Genomic DNA, 17437 nt, shown 5'->3' with positions numbered 1-17437 from the left:
ATACCTTATTTATTGCATAATATTGAAACCTGCTCTGAAAAGATAATTATTTCCTCACGGGCTTTTCTATGATGCTCATCACTATAGTATCTGATTGTTGTGAAAATAAATGTGAATGCCTCTTGTGTATTCAAAGTGAGCAGTGGTATTATCCCCATTTTGCAGATGGGGAACAGAGACAAAGAGATTAAGGTCAAAAGCTTCCAATAATTTTTGGTGCCCAATGTGCAACACCTAGGACCTTATTTTTTAAATATTTATAGCACTTTATATGTTCAAAGCACACTCCCCCGATTATAGTTCCTACTGTGAGTGCTCAGCACTTCTGTAACTCAGACTCCAGGTTATCAAGTCAGATACTCAGAAAACGGTGAACACACAAATAGTGACCACCTGTGAAAATCTGGTTTAAGTGACTTGCCCATCATCACAGAGGAACTCTATGGCAGAGGCAGGGATAGAATCCAGTTCTCCAGAACAGCACTGAACTGTCTTAACCATGAGACTGTCTTTTCTCTTCTTGCAATCTTCTACCTCATTCACTACACACCTTCCAAGTTCTGCAACAAATGATACTGGTCCTACAAACAACAGCCCCCTTTACTACACAACACTGATTACCCCTAGAGAACTGTACCTCTAACCCACTGAATGAAAATGGGGTCCTGTGGGGGGGAAAAGAAATAGTATGTGCTCATGTAATTAAAGACTTATCATAATACATATGCAAGCACCAGGGGGGCAAATTAAGGTTGCAGAGGTAACCTTAATTCAGGCATTTTCCAACTTTTAAGTGCTTGACTTTGCAACTTTATTCATGTTCTTTTAACATAGTTTTTGGGTAATATCCTAGGTTTTTAAGAATGCAAATTGGAAAAAAGAATTCTATCATATGGCATCATATTGGCACCTACATGACTCAAAAGGATTGAAACTTTTAGATCCACAACACAGAACTCTGCCTTCAAGTTAACAGAGTAAATGATAGCAGCAGTAGGTTGCCATCCTCAATATGGACCAGCCACTAGAAGGGAAGACACTTTGCCAGTGCATTTCCACAGATTTTTGCGACAGCAGAGGAATGATTGGAATCTTGAGTTCAATTCCAGGTTCTGGAAGGGAGTGTGCTCTAATTATAGACACAGACCATTCAGCCCCTGTTCCTTCCTTCTCCAAAAAAAATACACTGATCCCTTCTGCTCCTGTCCCAGGCCCATCTTTGCCCAGCCAGCCTCCTCATCCTAGTCCCAGTCTTCTCAGACATGCTCCCCAAGTACCAATTTTCCTTCCACCCCAGCTCAGTCCCAGTATCCCCACCCATTTCCTTGTGCAGCCAGTCCCAGACTCCAGGGCTCTCATCCAACTTCAGTCTTCTTCCTCCACTTGTTCTCATTTTCCACTGTCCCCATTTCCCCTCCCCGTGCTCCTTGTCCCGTTCTACCCCCACAGTTGCTGCCAGCCTGGTTCTTGTCGCCACTGCAATCAAATGAGACCGTTGCTCTTTCACACTGCCTAGGCACCAGCAGAAATTCCACTCTTCTGTTCATTCCCTCTGAAGCATCTGGCACCGGTCATTGTCTGAAGACAGGATACTGGACTAGGTGGACCATTCTTATGTTCTAATTTAGAGCACAGTGAGAATCTCCCAACTCTCAGTTCCTGTGCCTAGTACCACAACTGCCCGCAGCAACCTGCATGGAAACTGCTCAGTCCCTGGACTCCAGGCTGGAGCATACTCAGTGGAGACAAAAATCTTTAATTTTGTTGCTCAGCTTCCAGTATCTATGCAACATGTATGACTAAAGGTCTTAAAATTTGGCCAAATTTGGGTAGTGTGACAGGGTCAGGCCAGATGGCTATAGGAAAGTAATAGAAGGCAGATATATAAGCCCCAGGCTAAGTAGGTCCCTTTTCCCTGGGTAAGGTAACAGGGATGGTTCCAGAACAATCAGGAACCTTCTGGAGACAATTCAGACAGGCTGATTAGAACACCTGCAGCCAATCAAGAAGCTGCTAGAATCAATTAAGGCAGGCTAATCAGGGCACCTGGGTTTTAAAAAGGAGCTCACTTCAGTTTGTGGTGTGCGTGTGAGGAGCTGGGAGCAAGAGACACTAGGAGCTGAGAGTGAGAATGTGGACTGTTGGAGGACTGAGGTGTACAAGCATTATCAGACACCAGGAGGAAGGTCCTATGGTGAGGATAAAGAAGGTATTGGGAGGAGGCCATGGGGAAGTAGCCCAGGGAGTTGTAGCTGTCACACAGCTGTTCCAGGAGGCACTCTAGACAGCTGCATTCCACAGGGCCCTAGGCTGGAACCCGGAGTAGAGGGTGGGCCCGGGTTTCCTCCAAATCCTCCCAACTCCTGGTCAGACACAGGAGGAGTCAACCTGGACTGTGAATTCAGAAAAACGGCCAAGCTGAGGGCTGCCGTGAAGCTCCAAGGTGAGAAAATCCACCATTAAGCGCAAGACCCACCAAGGTAGAGCAGGAACTTTGTCACAGTAGTTTTTCACAAGAGGAGAAAAGGGCACATATCTGACACAAAGATCATGCCATGCCTCTGCCAAATTTCAAATCCCTGCATCCACACATAGAGGCAATAGAGCACAACTAAACTATTTTCCCCAAATCTTGTTCTTGGAAATGGCTGAACCATGGCTGGAACTTTCAAGAACAGCCTGAAGCAGAACACCAGTATGCAAAATTTCATCCCAAACAGTTAAAAGTTTGGCACAATAATAGGCAACTGAAAACAAGGTCTTATGACGGGAAATGTTGCCTGCTGTTAAGGTTGCCTGACACTACCAACTGCATCTCTAATATAAAATGTTAATAAAAAGATTCTGGTGTGTGGTCTATTTATATGATCTTTACTTTGATATTAACAACAAATTCTAAAGTGTTTCCATATAAACCAATGTTTTTTTAATCAATGAAATTTGGTAACTGTGTGGCTGCACCCCTTGCCAGTAATTTTCAGAAAGATATTTACAAATGCATTTTATGTACCAGTGAAGTACCTCTTAACAAAGATGCATGCTGAATGCTTTAACTCTGAAGAAGCTATCAGCCACAGAATACCTATGAAAAATTTATACAGACAGTATGTGTGTATATATAGTTCCCCAAAAAATTAAGACTGTTGTAATATTACAACAGTCAATCACTGCATCCATATAATTCTGGATGGTGCAGAAGAATGTGTCAAGGTACAAGTAAATCCTCAAGAGTCTTTTGTAACTGGCTTATTAGTAGTCAGAGATATAAAATTGATAAATCATACTGAGTTTTATAAAGGATCAAAATTTAATGTCAATATTACAGGAATGAATTTCAAAAGTGACAGAATTTTAGATTTACAACAAATATCCATATACCCCCCTCAGTCTGCTTAAGAGTTGCTTTGCTGTAGCAGGGCGCTAAAATCGCCATTACTATGTAAAAAGAAAAGGAGTACTTGTGGCACCTTAGAGACAAACCAATTTATTTGAGCATGAGCTTTCGTGAACTACAGCTCACTTCATCGGATGCTGTAGCTCACGAAAGCTCATGCTCAAATAAATTGGTTAGTCTCTAAGGTGCCACAAGTACTCCTTTTCTTTTTGCGAATACAGACTAACACAGCTGTTACTCTGAAACCTGTCATTACTATGTATGCTCTCACTTAGCTGCACTGCAGCACATGCCACACAGAAGTAGCCCAAGTAGTAGATTCTTCATATATTAGTGTTAAAAAGCCAGGCAAGAGCCTCATAAAATTTCTTTTCTCCCCAGTATATTAAAAGTTTTTCAAAATTAACAAATTGTGTGACAAATTCATTATGAAGCTTAAATCTCACCATGAAAGGAAAATATTTCACACTTAAGAATGAAATATTTGATCTGGAATGCTGCTCCATATGTGTATGCAAATATACATGTTTCAATCTAAATCCACTTATATATCCATTTATTAGAATCCTCAGTCTGTTACAGAGCTGAAGTAAAAACACCTCATGAATGACATAAGTCATTAATTACAACGTTTTCTACCACTAAATTGCTTATTTTCATTTCCAGTGAAGAGTGCTGCTTTGCTTCTACTAACAAAGGAACACACACTTTTAAGCACCTTCAAAACACATTTTTTCATACTTCCACTCTCCCACACCAATGTAGGTGTCGGCATTGTTCATGCAGCAAAAAACCACCTACACTGTACATAAAAAAAACAAACCAAAAAGCCAAGATGAACAAAAGTTTTAGCAGTCACTAGAGCCACTACGTGCTCAGCACTTTTTGGAGGAAAAACAAAACACAGGACATTTATTTTGGGACCTAAATACAAGTTTGGAGCTTAACTTTAGGCACCCATTTCTGAAAATATCTTGGCCCACAAAAATATAAATTAAGACAGTTATAAAACTATTTGCATCTAGCAATCTGTCAATGGTAAACTTTTTTGCAGGCAGAATTTAAGAGGAAATTTCTAACAAGAGTGTTTAAATGTTGAAAGCACATACTTTTCCTGATATAAAGTACCAATCCCTATTTAAATAAACATTAAAACAATTCATTTAAGAGACATTTTAAAACAGAAAATATACTAACACTTATTACACCTTATGAAATAGAAGTTTAATCATTAGTCTAATTTTGCTCCCATTGGCATCAATGAGAGGTTTACCACTATGTTCACTGGACACAGAATCAGGCTTCATATTCACGTCAGAGTGACATTCACCCTTCTACAGAAAACCAACACAGAGAATCTATGTTCAACTTAAGGCCTCACAACGTTTTAAATGTGCAGATCCTTTGCTGAGAGCTGAATTTCACCCATTTGAGATTTCCAGCAATATTTCAAAAGTGAGTCAGACATTTGGAGAACAATTCTGCAGTCCTTATGCAAGACTCCCAGTGACTCCCTACGGGCTGCAGGATACAGCCCTTAATATAGTCATCTCTATGGGTCAGATTGCAATCCTGGCTTTGAGTCCACACAGGAAAGTAAGAGAGCATAAACGCTTTTATTCCCTTCATAGATACTAGATACTAAGGTCAGAAGGGACGATTATGATCATCTAGTCTGACCTCCTGCACAATGCAGGCCACAGAATTTCACCCACCCACTCCTGCGAAAAACCTCTCACCTATGTCTGAGCTATTGAAGTCCTCAAATTGTGGTTTAAAGACTTCAAGGAGAAGAGAATCCTCCAGCAAGTGACCCATGCCCCATGCTACAGAGGAAGGCAAAAAACCTCCAGGGCCTCTTCCAATCTGCCCAGGAGGAAAATTCCTTCCCTACCCCAAATATGGCGATCAGCTAAACCCTGAGCATATGGGCAAGATTCATCTGCCAGATACTACAGAAAATTCTTTCCTGGGTAACTCGGATCCCACCCCATTTAACATCCCATCACAGGCCATTAGGCCTATTTACCATGAATATTTAATTACCAAAATCATGTTATCCCATCATACCATCGCCTCCATGAGCCACTGCTATTTACCAGCTGCAATAGGAGGTAGAGCAGCCTTTGCAAGGCTGTTACTCCTAGGGTGACCAGACAGCAAGTGTGAAAAATTGGGACGGGGTGGGGGGGGTAATAGGAGCCTATATACGAAATAGACCCAAAAATCAGGACTGTCCCTATAAAATCAGGACATCTGGTCACCCTAGTTACTCCCCATACAGATGGATGGGGAGTGGGCAAAGTCTAGGCCTCCCAAAATACCAGACAGTGCAGTTGAGGAAGCAAAGAGCAAAAGCAATCTGCACTAGCTCTAGGAACAGATTGTTTTCCTTGGAGCAAAGTATAATCCAATTTCTGGTCCTAGGACAGTGCAACTACGTGCTGCCACTTCCTTGGGATTTGTGACAAGGGGGTAGTATACTGCGGCTAGAAAACAAATGTCTATAAATTCTCACAATCATTCTGTAAACACAGTTATAGCAAATTTAATATTGATGAGAATCAATACAGATTAGGAATGTTCACCATTCTTAAACACCATATACATTATGAATATATACTGTATATTTCCAACTGATTCCATTCTCAGGCTCAATGTATTAACCACAATTGTAACATGTTTTATTAATTTATATGAAAAATACTTCACTAAGAAAGTAGACAAACTGCACAGAAATAGTACAAGTGTCATGTGCATAGCAATACAGCTTAAAGCATTCACATATGGCTTTGTTTAAATGAAACTATTGGGAAAATGGTCCTATTTGGACCTATGGTTATACAGTTGACATGATGTAAACTGTTTCACATCTTTTAGGCACTTGCTAACAATAGTGTTCAATCCCTGAAAAAGCAAAATCAAAAACCATTCAAATTGAAAACAACAAAAAAACCCATGGATAATAGCTGTGTGTAGTTGAAAAACCTTTAAATCAGTTTTAGTAGTGCATGCACAGAACTGAAAAGGGAAAAAAATTCTGTGCATGATTTATAGCAAGTAACTGAGCAGTACAAAAATATTTACATGTTTAGGTTTTTTAATATGTACAGAACAAAAATCCTGTGAATTCAATCTATTGAATAATAAAAATATAGGACATGATAGCAATAAAAAATATTTGAAGTTTTATGGTACTGTAATTGCAATTAGTTATACAATATCTAACCCACAGTTCTTTGTTGTATCTCAACATTTGATGCTATCATTTTGCATTATTTTAAAATTGTTTTGTATTTATATACCATACCTAAATAACCTCTGTATCATAATTCAACTTGGTTCTTTTTAAAATGAGTACTGTATTTAATTTTTGCTTTCTTCACTAATCAAAGATTATACTAATGAATTCCAGTCTCGAGTAGCTTCCATCAAATGTCTCTGTCCGTGCCCTACCCAATTATCTTGATTGTCAAATATCCTACCACAAAACCAGCAGCTAAAGTTAGCTTTCAAGGTATTATCAAAGGTAGTTTTCACAATCTGATAATTGTTTTTGCTTGTCTTTTTCAGTGTTAATTTTAACACAAATCTTTCTTTTACAGGACTAACAGGTTTTATCATCCTGTGCCTCCTTCGAGAGAGATCCTCAGTAGCAATGTCCAAAGTATTGCAGTATGCCGGTTCCAGAAGAGCATCAATAGTTCTTTTTGACAATGACACCTTAAGAACATGTCCTTTAAATTTAGCAATAGTTTTCATTACATTTACAACTTCTGGAACGTCTGCATCAGGATGGTTCAGTACTACAACTGGCTGATTTCTCCGAGGACATTTTACAAGTTGTTTAGAATTAAAAGGAAGTAGTTTCAAAGTCCTCACAGTTTCCTTTGATGCCCTTGGTCTGTAAGGGCCACTTGATTTGCTAACAACTTCAGTTTGATTCTTTTCTTTGCACTTCCTGTGCAACATTATTTTCTTTCTAGGGGGTTCCTGGAAATCATCCTTAGTTTTTCGTTTGGAATTCTTGTTTCTTTGTGAAACCACAGCTTCTGAACTTTTATGACCAGTTTGTTTTAAGTGAGGTTTGACTTTTGAAAGTTTGTTTCTGGTGTTCCACGTGGACTTTTGACTACCATAACTATTCCCTTTGTTAGCAATTACTGCTTGTCTAGAATTAATTGAACAGTTTTGCGACCATGCCCCTGTAGGCTTGGTGGAATGTACAGGTTCTACAGGAAGTACACAATTAGAGCCTGCCAAAGAGGGATTTGCTGGCATCAATCTACCTGGTAAAAATAAGGCATCACTAGAAGTAAGAATAGTCTGTTTCTTCCCTAGTGCAGGACTTTTAAAGGACTGCATTTTATCCAATTGTAGTGAGGGCACCGAGTTGCTAACTGATTGTTTTAGATCAGTAGTTGCATCAGAAGTAGAGGTCTTAACTTTCAGCAAAAGCTTTTGTTGCATGGCTCCAGTTTTCTTTGGTTGACAATTTTGATTATAAGCATTATCTTGAACAACATTATGTTTCTGAACCACAGGCTTGTTTGGCGTCATACATTTCAGAAAAACTGCCTGTCGTCCATCAGGCAAAAGCGCATAAACAGGCTGCTTCTGTGGAATCTCCTGTTGTTTTACTGACTCCAAGGAACCAAACACCATGCCATGATGTTCTGGTAACATTTTTTCAGAAGAAATTCCTTTCATAGAAGAATCAGCTGAATTTGTAATTAAAAGAGGTGCTTTGAATGGCACGCTATTTGACAAATCACTTACTGCCTCATCAGATGCAGTGCTAACACCAGAGGAATTACTTACACTTCTAACACTGTCATTTTTCAATTCGGTCTTTGAAGTCGGTACTGTTATTTTACCATACTCTTTAGATGCAACTCTCCCTAAAAGCTGAGAGCTATTACCAGTGACATTTGTAACTGTACCAAGTGTCCCGTTACTAAATGTCAATATCATTCCAGGTCCTTTATTTAAAAGAAAGGATGCAGGTATGCTTTTAGTCAAATGAACATCTGATGAACTCGCTGATGGGAGAGGTTTTCCTGAAACAACTTGTAAGCTTGGTTGGTTAGCAAGATGCAAAGGTACAAGAAATCCTGGTGGAGGTGACTGAACTAGAAGTGTTTTCTTCTGTTCTGGAAGAACTGGTGAGAAGCCGCTAGGATTCTGGGTTGTAGATCGCATCCTATCTTTTACCAGCTGCTGTGTTATGATTGCATCAGTATGAGTTTTAAGCAATGTACCAACACTCGCAGTTCTAGATAACTTATCCATTTCTTCTGCATCAAGTGATGTCATTGATGCCTGTCTTTCTTTCCCAAAACATATACCTTCACTTTCTGTGCTACATTTCATGTTCAGCTCTCTCTTAGACATATGAACACCTACATTAGAAGAACTGGCTAAACTACATGCAGTTGAGTCCTTTAAGTGTGTAAAAGTTTTACTGTCTGTCTGATGACATGAAAATGACTGATCACAATGAAGTTTTATGCATGTATTTAACTTATTGTGAGATTCTTGCTGAGTAGTTGATTTTACTTTTAGCACGTCTTGAAGTAATTGGTTTACTTCAGGTGACAAATAATTGGATGCCTGTTTACTATGTAATGAGAAAACTGATGTGATTTTAGGCATAAGGGATGAATTAGAACAATCTGAAATATTTTCTGCTTTAGATTTCTCAGCTACATTTTCAAACACTTGGTTTATATTAGTGTCCAAATACTGTTTGTTACCACCATGCCATTTTTCTGTAAAACACTGTCTGTCAATAGCACATTTAGATTGGTTTCTTGAAGACAAAGAATTATTCTTAGTGTTTACATGTCCATAAACTGAATTAATATTTAACTGGGATGATACACATTTTTCAGGATTTAGGCCTCTCGCTGACTGTGAAAATGAGGCTGTAGAGTCACTTCTCAAGCGGTTTTGAAGAAGAAACATTTTGCTGGACATAAAGTCTTTAGGTTTGTCATCTGTTGGCATCCAAATGCTACATGGATTATCTGAAGAGTCTATTTTAGAGTAATTATGAAAAGGCAGTAGTCCCTGGTTAGATGAATCAACTGATGGATAGTAGAGATGATTAGGTCCACTGTTATTGCTCACTCCACCATTTTGTGTTTTAAATTCAGTAGGGAAGGGCATTTTCATGGGGTCATAATGAAGTGTATTTGTAACTGTGGGAGATAATACCTGAGGACGACTGTGAGCAATACAATTTTCCCATGAGAGAACACTACCCCTAGTTCCAACTTTTGTCACCAAGTCATATGGAGGTGCAGTTGATGCAGGCTTCATTGGCAAATGAGTTGCATTCTTTCCTATAACTACAGTGGGAGATTCTACAGTCTGAGAAATATTCTTACCATGTGATAAAGTATTATTTTGTTTTTCTGCTTTTGCGTTTCCTGAACAAGGAGTAGAAAATGAAAATGGAGTGGAGGTTAATGGATGAACAGAATTATTCTTCAGAGTCTGATGATTAGTTACATGTGATGTAGCACCTGAAGACAAGCCAAAAGTATCAGCAGTTTGTAGCAAAGAATCAGCTGAGGCATCAGATTTTTGTCCCGATAAGTACACATTCTGTTTATTTGTAGGCAACAATTTTATTACAATATGCTGTTTTCCATCCACCATCTTAAATCCCATAAATTTAGCACTGTAGTTTGCTGGAACAGATATTTTATTATTTTTCACCATCAGAACTGTAGGTCCATGAACAGCATTTTTCAATAATCCCAAACCAAAACTTGACCCATCTTCTGCTTTGTTGTATTGCATGGTGATAGGCGACAATGTTCCACCTTGCAGATTATGCTTTTCATTATGTATAATTTGATCTTTTTCTTCATTCATATGCAGCTCCTTCACAGACTGGTTTAGCTCTTCAGATTTGGCTTGAATTTTATTCAAATTCCTAAGCACTTGTGCATTTTGCTCTTCAGTTTTGTCATTTCCATTGTTAATCTTTTTCCGTCTCCAAAGTGCTTTCCTTGATGCTCCTGTTTTGTACCTTCTCAAAATAAGCTTGAGCCCTGCTGGAGTCTTTACTATTCTTTTTTCACATTTATCTTTCTCCAGTTTATCTTTTGCATATAAGTGATCTCTATGCAAAGCTATTACATGCTTTAAAAGGTAATCCTTCCGTGGTGCACTATAGTTGCAATACTGACAACTGAAAGGAAATGCACCAGTGTGAACAAGAAGATGCTCCTGAAACTCCCCTTTTGTAAAGCTGACATGATGGCATTTACCACATTTATATTGGATTTCATTATGTCTATGAATGTGCTGAACAAATGTGCCCACATCTCGGGTAGAAAACCCACACTTTTCACATTGAAAATGGCCATTTATACAATGCTTTGATGTGAAGTGTTTTGTCAAGTCCAACAGGGTATATATATGCTCATCATTACAAATCTCACATTTTACTAAAGTGCTGCGATGGATGCGGCGATGTTGTTTAAACAACTGGAAGTCATTGGCTGAAAAATTGCACATTTCACAAGGATACGAAGGCAACTCTCCATAGTGTAACAGTTGAAAGTGTTTCTGTAGATCATTTGGGCTATATCTAATTTTGTCTCTACATTTTGTACAGGTGAAATTCAGTATCTTTGCTGAAGTTTTCAAACCCTCTTCTTCAAACTGCACTTCTGGTTTACTTTGCAAATTGTAGCTCTCTGAACAATTTAGATGACTTCCATTTACTTTCTCTTGACTTAAAGATTTTCTTGCAGTTTGCTGTTTACACTGAAATAATTTTCTGAATCTATCAACTTCATGTTTCAATACCACTTCATTTGGAATGTTCACTTTGGGCAAATCAATTTTCACATTTTTCAGTCCATAAGAAAGATTGACATCTAAAATCAGCGGTGGAGGCATTACACTTCTAGTATCATTCACCAATACTTTTTCCACAGCATTATCTGGAATACAAACACAAAGTTTCTTTGCATCATTATCTTGTAAAGTAGTTGGCTTTTTATCACAAAAAATTTGTTCCTTTTCAGATGGCATGGTTTTAAAATATTCCTTATTTTGTTTTAGGGAGATCTTGTGAGTTTTTGTAATTTGTGCAGCAGACAAGCCTGTTATGCAGAAATATCTTCAGAGTTCCAGGACTTTCTCCATTTTAATTTCCCTGAAATTAAAAATAGCACAGTGAATGCTACTTTTTAAAAGCTGATTCAATTGTAACATACTCCTTATGAAATTATTTAAAGCATAGTTTATGAGCCAGCATTTTAAATATATTTTTAACTGTTTATTTCTTTTATACATTTGTATTGCTGTGGCACCCAGGAGAAACAGCACCAATCCAAAAAATAAAAAGCCTCCCTCCAAGAACTACATTAATTTTATTTTTATGAAACTTTTTTGGATCATTTGGGCATTATATTTTCAAATATATACACAAATATTTTAAAATTGTATGTGCTATACCTATTGACAAAAGAGAAAAATACACTTTAACAGTTCATAGCTACAGCTTTGTTTTTTGTTTTCCTCACAACATAGATTTTTGTAAACAAAAGTCTTAAATATATGTTGATATTGTGTAAGAACTTCTGAGTGCCTTTTTTATTAATCCAGATTTTATTATTTACTCAGGAACAGATAAACCCTGGATTCAATCCATATAAAAATAATTACCGTAACTTTACTATGACATGGGTCATGAAATGGCACCTAATGTATTATGAATGAATTCAAACAGTATGCAGTGAAATTTGACTTCATTAATAAAAATATGAAAATGCCCCTACTTTTGCTAAGTTTTCACTACTCATAGTAGTAGCTAAATGTTGTGTAACAGAAACCAGTATCACCTATTCTTGGGGAATAGACAGATTTAAGTTTTACTTTACAAATGATGTGGACAAAAAATCTATATCAATACAAAGCAGCACAAGAGGTTTCACTGGCATACGGTCTGGAAGCTCAAGTCCATGTTTGAAAACAAGGTTCCCACATGGCAACATAGTATCAGGTGCAATGGATTGTCACAGAAAATCATTTTCACTCCTTAAAGGTAAACTGCAAAACAAAACAAAAAAGGGGGTTGCCCTTCCCTGCTTCCTCATAATCTATAAAGTTCTCTTTCCTGTTTAGGTTTTTAACATTAGAAAAAATAATATCTTCATGTCCCTCTTTTCTGGAGTGCTTTAGCAAAATTTTTGGAGATGTTGCTTGAGTAGTAGAGTCACAAGATACTGTAACCTGAGCAGCACCCCCCCCTCCACACACACACACGCACACCTACACAAGGTGCTGGGGATACTGAATCTTAGATCATTTTATTGGTTAACATTCAAACTGTAAGAATGAGTTTTTCATTCCCTCTTGGTTAGGGGTATGCAAAAGCTACAGTATAGATAACAGGCTCTGACAACAGCGCAACTGAAGTTCTCCAAATATTTTATCATAGTCCTCTAGCAACAGAAGACCCAATATTAAACACATTAAAATCAAGCAGCAAGATGGAAGCTGACAAAAATGCCAAGGCTCTATTTACACATCAGAGGAGCAAGAACGGCAAAAAACATTTTTACACATATTCTTTTATTGTACACCTTTAAAAAGTATTATTAGGACTCCTAAACAAGTCTCCCAAATGATAAAGAGCAAAACATTTTCCAGTATTTTATACAGCTTTTCAATAGTAATATATTGTATATTATTATTATGGGATAGTAATAGCAATATTTTAGACTGAATTAAAATTCAACTAACAGTGTTCCTCAGTTAAGTGAATCACAAAGTTTTAAATTACACATTTGGTGTTCTTAAAACACACACACTTAGGAGTATTTGGTAATTACGACCAATGACCTGGCATACAGAAAAGAGGAATTTTATTTTTAGATAAGCTACTGTACATTTCCTGTTTATACTCACAAGTGTAAGATTAGTCCATCTGATATTACTCTGTTTTGTGCCATCACAGAGGCACTGCATATACACTTCATTGTCACTAAAAGAAAAATATACTAATGTTTCCTCTTGTCAACACTAAGATCCACTGATGTACTGGTATATAAGTAGAGAAAATAATCTAGCTCCCAAATAAAGCATGGGTGACAAAGTATGGCGGAGAATTCTTCACTGTAGCTGGATATTATTAATAGACAAGATGCAACCCATTCAAATTATATGTCCCAGCATGCCATGCTCCATCCTGATGCTAGTAGCTAGCTGCTTAGATGACAATGGAGCATTATACTGAATACTGAGACCGGTAATAACTACAGACTGCACTTTGCATTAAAAATGAAGAAAGTCTGCTGTATTTTATGCAAAGGTGAACTTCAGGTTCCTACTGGGCACCAGTGTGATCCTGAGTTGGGCAACCTTTTATTAACTGGATAAAACACAGATGCTCTTGGCAAAGTGTTTGCCAGATATATCCAACCAAGTTAAATTCTACTTAAACTAACTAACCACACAAGATACAAGTTAACATTCATATGCTAATATAAAACTGCCTCACTGTATAATAGCAAACTTTTTCTAAGTGTAGCTCCGCACACAACAAACAAAATTCTTAACTAGTAAACTTACAAATAGAAGCCCAGTGAAATTTTTGTGTTTTAGATAGGCATACATTGAACTTACTCAGAAGGGAAAGATTAGATTTCAATTCTTCATTTGCCTTTTCAACATTTTTCTTCCACAAGAATGAAAGGCATAAAAATACAACGATCAGAAAAGGCCACAGTCAGGAGAAATACTTAAGAGAAGGATCTGGAAATAAAAGGATAGAGATTTTAAAAGCTGTAAATTTAAGCATTTCTGAAGAAAAGAAAAAAAAACAAGCACAGATTCTTCACAATCTGACATTTTGTGTGTTTTTAGCCAAAAGAAGGATGAGACAAACTCTTATATGACAAATATTGTTCTGTCAAGAAGAATGGAGTAATTTGTGATATGACCTATAAATCTATGAGTGGAATTAACATAGTTGGCAATCAAAAAACAAAAATGTACTCTCCCATCAATGCCTTGGGTACTTCTAAGGTGCCTATAACTTTGGTAACCAAGTAGCCAGACATGATAGTTGTCAACAAACCACAGAAAGAGAACACTATTTGGTACCACAGAGCTTGTCTACATTTACAGCGATGCAGCTGCGCCACTGTAGCACTTTGTGAAGATGCTGCCTAGGCCAACAGGAAAGCTTCCACCTTCCCAAGAAGGGAGAATCCCTCCCGTCGAAATAGTGATCTCAACACCAGGAGTTGAGTCAGTATAACTGTGCTGTTACACCAACATAAGATTGTAGTGTAGACCAGGGCTCAGTCCACTGATTCTTGAATCTGCACCAATAACTTTGGAGAAGTCATACAACTATTTCCCAGGAGGATTTTGAAAAAAAATGCTTTTTAAAAAGAAAAAGGGGGACATGAAAGGAAAGGGAACTAGTCTACTCACCACCATTTGAAAATAAAACTGGATTTACAAGTTTTATATTTGATATTATGAGTAAGGACCAAATCTTGAAAACACTTACACATATGCTTAATGTTACTCAGATGAGTAAGCGGTTTCTAGATTTTTCTAGGCCCCAATCTTGTTTTGAAGGACTTCCAGTTTGCCAATGTGTTGTTAAAACATGATGTAGGTGAAAACAAAAGCAAGCCATTGAATACAAAGAAGAAATGACCCAGTTTAATCTGATGATGATAATTAACTATTCTTATTTATAACATAAAAAAGATTAGCCCTTTGTACACAAATTTAACTCCATGTCAACTATTATACATTTTGTAAATTTTCATCAAATAGTAAGAGAAAAAAATAAATTTGAAATATAATAAGGTTACAGCCAATTAATAGTGTCAAAGTTTTACATAAATTTTGTTTCCAGTACCTTAAATTTTCTAGTTTAAAAATAACTTTCACATTTTTGGTCAAATCTGCAAACTTTCACTCACTTAAACAAATCTTTGACTTCAACAGGAATATGCACATGTTTAAGGGCTTACAAAAATAGGCTCTGATGTTAAAATATATTTGAGCTCTCATATCTTTATTTTATTAAAACAAAGTGAAACTTGTTAAATTTGAACAAAAATCTGAGACTAAATTAAGATGGACATTAACTTAGAAAGGTTTATTATTTATAAAAGCATCTTATATTAGAAATACAGTGCTATGCAATCATCATAACATACCTACAATTACTTTCTTGAGCTACATTTATAATAGTCTATAAAAAGCTTCACTAAATATACTATTAACACAGCACAGTGTACACATTTTAGACACTCTAAGCACCACAATTAAGTAGTTCTTTGTAAAGGCTACCAGCTGACTACTCCATTCATGGTATGATATAAAACCATTGTGAAGGGTTTTCTAGTCTAGGGTATCAGCTCTCAGGGAAAAAAATGTAGTGTGTGTGAGAGTGTATACACATATATGGTGGACAAATAGGGCTGAAATACAAAATCCAAGGTGTAAAAAGGTGTGTTTAGTGTTTATGAACTACTGCAGTGGTACATTTTAAACTATTACAAGGCATTACTACAAGACTCTCTAAGCAGAAGTGGGGCTGGGGGGAGAGCCCCTTTTCTGGGGCACTGAGAAGAGAATCCGTCGTTGTAGACTAACTCAAGCCTTTCAGGCAACTCTAGGGATAAACATTCTGGTGAGACACAGGGCACCTGATGGGCAGTGAGTGATCCCCCCCCCCCCAGCCATAGTCACCTCTCCCCAGCCTGACCCCATCAGCCTAGGTAGTGCTGGGCAGCCCCCCACACCTGGCTGCCCCGCTTCAGGGCCCCAGGGACGGGGGGGTGCGCGGGGAAACAGAACTTTTGCTGCTGCCCACGGGGATGGCAGAGTTGCCAGGCGGGAACTCTACTGGCCCCCTCAGCCAGGCGGAAGGATACACGGGCACTGATCTTGGGCTCGCTGCCATACGGCGACGGGACACGCTTGGTGCCCGCGGAAGGGGGCTCAGCCACTTTCCCTCTTGCTCCCCCCTCGCCTCCCGCCACCCACCCGGACCCTGGGGCCACCCCACAAACTTTCATGGCGGGAGGCGCACGGAACTATTTGATGCCTCAGCCCTACAGCAGGACGGATTCCTGCCCCGCCAGGGAGTCGCCCCCTGCTTGCCGCAGCCCCCTCCCGTGCACGGGGCCGTAGCCCCCTCCCTCGGGGCCGCGCGGGAGCCCATCCGCCCGCGGCGGACCGTGCCCTGCGCCCACTTACCTTGCCCGTCTCCATAGCCCTCCGAGTCACAATTGGCGGCCATAACAGTTTCCATCCGGGGACTGTAGGGCTGCCGAGCTGAGCCCAGCCCAGCAATGGGGGGTGGGGGTGGTGGCGGCGGCGGCGGAGGGATACGCGCTTCACCTGGCGCAGACGGACGGAGGCCGAGGAGGCCCAAGGAGGGGAGTGCGTTCTGATGACCCTCCAGGCCCCCAGTTGGGGGGCGTGCCAGGCGCCCTGGAAGCCTCCCGTGCCCCTGTGCTGGCTGCTGTATGTTGACTGCAGCAGCTGCAAGGCTGAGATCCTGCTATATATGAGGCAGCAGCATTGACGGTCCCACACACCCTCCCTCTTCCTCCTCCTCTTAGGGTGACAGATAGCAAGTGTGAAAAATCAGGGCACTTTTTGAAGGGGGGGGGGGGTATAGTTGCATATATAAGACAAAGCACCTAATATTGGGGTGTCTGGTCACCCTATTCTCCTTGTCTATGACTGGAGGGGCTGCGGTTGGGAAGGGGGGCATGGCACAGGAACATAATACATGACTCCCAGCTGCAGGGCACCAACCTCCCACACTTCCTACTCTGCCAGCCAAGTACATACTCCTCACCCTACACAAAGACACACACGACCCCTTCAGAGCCTCAGACCTTGACTTTTTGAAACGGGGCCCTAACCCTGATGGATTATATGTGCACTAACCCCTCACCTGTCAACTCCCTTATCCAAACTAAGGTCACCTTCCCTCCCCTCCCCACAATACAGCCAACCAACTCTGGTTTGTAG

At 39.2% G+C, this 17437-nt stretch overlaps 1 protein-coding gene across 6 annotated transcripts in view; it reads right to left on the bottom strand.

Moving 5' to 3' along the window:
* LOC140914912 (DNA nucleotidylexotransferase-like) overlaps positions 1 to 16931 on the bottom strand; it is a 384775-nt gene extending 367844 nt beyond the window's left edge. The window contains exons 1-4 of one of the 6 annotated variants that reach the window (XM_073353924.1): positions 16652 to 16931; positions 14048 to 14176; positions 13331 to 13406; positions 3616 to 11573 (exon numbers count right to left, since the gene is read on the bottom strand). In XM_073353924.1, the coding sequence (XP_073210025.1) occupies positions 6791 to 11449 (4659 nt within the window). In that variant the 5' untranslated portion in view covers positions 11450 to 11573; positions 13331 to 13406; positions 14048 to 14176; positions 16652 to 16931 and the 3' untranslated portion in view covers positions 3616 to 6790. The other 5 variants (XM_073353926.1, XM_073353923.1, XM_073353927.1 and 2 more) reach the window with 5 other exon arrangements.
* Positions 16932 to 17437: the final 506 nt, after the last annotated feature.

This window comes from Lepidochelys kempii, chromosome 7 (genome assembly GCF_965140265.1).
Source record: "Lepidochelys kempii isolate rLepKem1 chromosome 7, rLepKem1.hap2, whole genome shotgun sequence".
NCBI lineage: Eukaryota > Metazoa > Chordata > Testudines > Cheloniidae > Lepidochelys > Lepidochelys kempii.
The sequence above is the reverse complement of the archived record's forward strand: the minus strand, read 5'-3'. Positions and strand labels throughout refer to the sequence as shown.